At 28.8% G+C, this 5,017-nt stretch overlaps 1 protein-coding gene across 1 annotated transcript; it reads left to right on the top strand.

Annotated features, from left to right (window-relative positions):
* The first annotated feature begins 2,292 nt into the window (after positions 1-2,292).
* LOC105139046 (secoisolariciresinol dehydrogenase-like) lies at positions 2,293-4,578 on the top strand. The gene is made up of 2 exons (XM_011045347.1): positions 2,293-2,330; positions 3,786-4,578. The coding sequence occupies exons 1-2, from the start codon at positions 2,293-2,295 to the stop codon at positions 4,576-4,578; spliced, it is 831 nt and encodes a 276-aa protein (XP_011043649.1).
* Positions 4,579-5,017: the final 439 nt, after the last annotated feature.

The raw sequence follows: 5,017 nt of genomic DNA, 5'->3' as shown, positions 1-5,017 counted from the left end.
ATACTAAAATATCTCTTTGCACGAATTTTTTTTCTTTCATTAATATTTAGGTGATTTCATTGTTCAATTAAGATATAAAAATACTTATTTGTCCTGCTCTATTTGATGGTGATGAATAGTCAATGCTCTTGAGAGCCACTACTAAGTTTTTCAGGTGGAGGAGCACATACACCATCTATTCAATAAACATTATTTTTAAATGTAGAGCTATATTATTTTTAAATTAGCTCTTTTTAATGTTATTTGTACAATGCATTTCATTACTTTCATATATGATCATCAGTTGATATTCATTAAATATTGTTTCCATAAATTCCTACAAAATTTAAATCTAAAGGTTAGTTATCTATAATATCAATAAAACGCAAAAGGCTCATTTTAATTTTTTTTTTGGAGATTTTTTATTATTATTATTATGAATGATCACAATTTTTTGAGAGAAAGATTCTCCAATATTGTCTCTTATGAAATTGTATTATCCTATTTTTGTTTTCTATTTATATGATAAGAAAAACAGCACAAGTGTTAAAGCCAACATAAGATGTATGTCTGCACATGCATTTATATTCCACAACCCCCCATGTCGGAAAGATCATAAGATACGTTTGCGTCCTTTTGCCTGCTTAAAAGCTATGATAATCTTTTAATTAGAGGTTTATATTTTAAAGAAAGATTCTCAGGCTAAAAAAACATTGATCCCAAACTCAAACGATCTGTCCTTACTATCATTAGCTTAATTACTAATTAATTTCCATAGAATCATTAGCTTAATTACTAATTAATGCCCAACAATCGTAGTAGATGCTTTTGATTTAAACTATTTTACGAACAAGTATTTGCATTCTTAGCCTACTAAACACGAGAAAATCTTCTTCGTCTGCAAATATAATATCAAATATTTATCTTTTACGAGTTAAATATAAGTAATTTAACTAACTATTTCATTCATTTGCTTCGAAATAAGTTTTATAAGTATAAAAAGGATTTGGATCCAACAAGTTTATGAGATTTCTATTTATCGATTTCTCGCAAAGGAAATTTTATAGTCTTAATTTAGATAATTGAATCCCTGTAATTTATTATGTTAGTCAACATAGTTTCTATGTCTATATTCAACTAAATTTACCATCAATGTTTTTTAAAAGGTATGGAGTGAAAAAGGTTTAAGTTCCAATGCGTTTTAATATTTAAAAAAATATATAAAAATGATTAACTTTTTTTAAAAAAATTATCAAGAAATTTTTCAATTCCAAAAACAATATTAAAAAATTGAATTTCTTTTCTATTTGTATACATCTAGAGATTTATTTATTTACACTGGAATAATTTTTGTACTTTATTTTAGATAGATAAGAATTTTTTTATTTTTTATGGATTTATTAATTTTTTTTTTAAAATTAATTTATTCTTAAGAACTTTCATGAAAAAATTAAACTGAAAGATCATTCCTATGAAAACATTATACTTTTATTCCGTCAATGTGTTAAATCAATAAATCTATAATTATTTTCTTCATTAAATATTATTATTAGAACATCTTTTTATTTATAATACCCAAATAACCATTATAGTACTTTCTAATTATTTTTTATAGAAGAAATATTAATCAATTTTAAATTTATTTTTTTTACATTTTAAAATAAAATTTAGAATCTTTCTAGTGTGAATATTTTTTTTTAAAAATTCCTTACGTATATAAATAAAAAATAGAAAATTTACTTTAGAGATTCTTTTTATATAATTTTATCAAATTCTTTATCAAATTTGTTTTTTTCTAAAACTAAAACCAATAAAAATTTAGTAAGGCTTACTCCATTTTTTTCAAAGCCAAAATTAATACAAAGTCTGGTTGATTAGGAATGGAGGGGCCTCCATTATCTAAAAGATCAAATCATATGAACCCAATTGCTCAAATTATTTTATAAATCAATAGTACAAGAGCTCTTAATATCATTAAACTCGGATCGTATTATTTTATAAATTATTTATCGTTTGACCTATATCCTTATAATTATTGACAATTTTAAACATTTTTCATGACATTGTTTGGGTTAATCATTTGTCCCATTATTATAACAGATTTTTGTTAGCTAGTGCTTATCGAATCTCAAGTTATTATCACCATCTCATCTTTTTAAATTGTCAATCTGGCTATAAAAGAAATGAAGCCTCTGCTATCTTGTTCACGTCCCGTGCTAGCTATTGTTTGCATTTTATAATAGATATAGACATAATCCACTCTTTCCCTCACTTCTTCCGCCCTGCTGCCTGTGCGTGTGCGCTTCTGAAGCAATGTCAACCACTGCGTTTATCTCTAGCATAGCCAAAAGGTAAGATGCTAGTGCTTCATATTGCTTTCGTGATGGTAAGAAATCACGAAAAGTCGAAGTTTTCTTACAAAGTTTCTTTTTTACTTTTATTTTTAATATGAATGTCCGAATTAGTTTTTATATATCTCTATTAATTTTATTACACTGAATTCTTTTTTTATTTTTTATCAATGGAGAACATTAAAAAGAAAAAAAATATTCAACATAATTGTTAGGTTTGACTTGGAAGGCTGTAAAACGATATGTATTCCATTGCAATTCTCAACTCCAGAGGAATTCCTCTAGTTTGTACTGTTTTCCAAAGAATTGCTTCTCCTTTATTAATTTCTTCTAGCTTTTTTTTTTTTTATCTTTATTTAAACAGCTACAGCTACAAATCAAGTTTACCCCTTCATGCCATGTTGGAAACCTTTTCCTTCCGAATTCTTGACTTCCATGTTTTTTTTTTTTTTTTACAAATTTCATGTTAATAAGCAACATGATGAATGTATATGTGTTAGGACTAAAAGAGGAAGTTGTAGGATTCGTTTCGGTTTTGTATACTTTGCATTTACATCTAAACATATTTCCTGGTTTTTTTTTTTTTAAGGGAGAGATATGAAAGACATGCTCACTAATTAATTTTCCATTAAGAAAATGCATCTTTTTTATTTTATTTTTTTAGAAAATAGAAAATTGGTATTAACTATATTCCAAATGTTTCTTTTAGAAAATAAGGAGTAGTTCCTGGTTAAATAAAAGAAATTAATTGGTGCAACGATAATAACTTTCAAAAAAGTTCAATTACATTGCTACATTGTAACAGGACTAATTAATTAAACCAAAGCTATTAAATTTTGTTTCATTTAGAACTGGGTGATGTACTGGATTGATTAATTTTGATAGGGCTGAGTTAATTTAAAATGGTGTTATTTTAAGAGAAAAATTAAAATAATTTTTTTTTATTTTTTATAAAAAATCAAATCAAGTTGTGAATGGATCAACGATGCCACTAATTAATTAAATCAAAATTATTAAATCTGATTTGATTTAAAAGTCGGGAGATGGAGTAGATTGATTAATTTGGGTGATGGACTAGATTGATTGCTTTTGGTAGGCTCAAGTTAATTGAAAACTATATTGTTTTAAGATTTTTTTAAAAAAAATTAAAATGAAATTGTTTTGACTTTTTTCTTTATAAAAATGAGTTAATAAAGTCACATAGTACAAAATACAATAATTTAATAATAATAAATATTTTCCTCAATTCATGTGGATTCAGTTAAGAATTTATCTAAAATTAGTATATAAAAATCAATCAAACAATTCTTTTCACATTTCACCGAATGCGTTTAAGTTTGCATTTAATTACTCGAAGTATTCCATCTAATCTGAAGATTACTTTAAAGAAAATAAGCAGTTAAGCACGCCAAGAACGTATCATGTCCACCAATAATGCTTCCAAATCGCTTGCAGGCTTCAAGGAAAGGTAGCCTTAATCACCGGCGGCGCTAGTGGTATTGGTGAATGCACCGCAAAAGTCTTCTCTCACCATGGAGCTAAAGTAATAATTGCTGATATCCAAGACGAATTAGGCCATTCAGTTGTCGAGGCCCTAGGTCCTTCAAACTCCACCTACGTGCGTTGCGATGTCACCGAAGAGGCCCAGATAAAAAATGTTGTGGACACAGCTATCTCAACCTATGGCAAGCTAGATATAATGCTCAACAATGCTGGCATTGCCGATGACAATAAATCACGCATAATCGACAACGAAATGGCTGATTTTGAACGTGTTCTTAAGATTAACGTGACCGGAGTTTTCCTCGGCATCAAGCATGCAGCCCGCGTCATGATCCCAGCACGCAGTGGCACCATAATTTCAACTGCTAGTGTAAGCTCACTACTTGGTGCGGCAGCTTCACATGCATACTGTTGCTCAAAACATGCTGTGTTAGGACTGACAAGAAATGCCGCAGCTGAGCTTGGACAGTTCGGCATTAGGGTTAATTGCTTATCTCCTTACGCGCTCGCAACTCCTTTAGCAAGGAAATTTATTGGGGTGGATGATGATGAGGCGCTTGAAATTGCGATGAATTCATTTGCTAATCTGAAGGGTGTGACCCTTAAGACAGAAGATGTTGCCAATGCAGCTCTTTATCTAGCCAGTGATGAGGCAAGATACATTAGCGGGCATAATTTATTTATAGATGGAGGCTTCAGCGTTCAAAACCCGACATTCCAGATGTTTCAGTATCCAGATTCTTGAATGTATCCCTAAGAGTTGGATTATTTCTTCACACTTGAGAGAAACAAGTCGCAACTTTGTGAACCTAATCAACTATATCCATTACAATAAATCAAAGAGGCTCTCATTTCTGTTTTGTTGAGAGGTCTTTTTATCCCATTAGATCTCGTTTAAATGACTTTGATCCCATGTTCAATGAATTAATTTCGCACATTTGAAGACCTTGCTTCGCATCTGACAGCACGCACTATACATATATATATATATATATATATATATAAACAAATTAATCAAGTTCCTCTATCATTGCTATTGATCATATACATTCGGTCAAAAGAGGAAACAAAAGTTGAGAATTAAATCTGTTATCCATTACGATGAAATAAAATAATTTTTTATTTTTTAAAAAGTTATATTTGAGATTAATATATTAAAACAATCCAAAATATATAAAACATTA

The sequence above is a fragment of the Populus euphratica genome, unplaced genomic scaffold (assembly GCF_000495115.2).
Source record: "Populus euphratica unplaced genomic scaffold, PopEup_1.0 scaffold226.1, whole genome shotgun sequence".
Classification (NCBI taxonomy): Eukaryota; Viridiplantae; Streptophyta; class Magnoliopsida; order Malpighiales; family Salicaceae; genus Populus; species Populus euphratica.
This window is presented reverse-complemented; position numbering and strand designations above follow the sequence as displayed.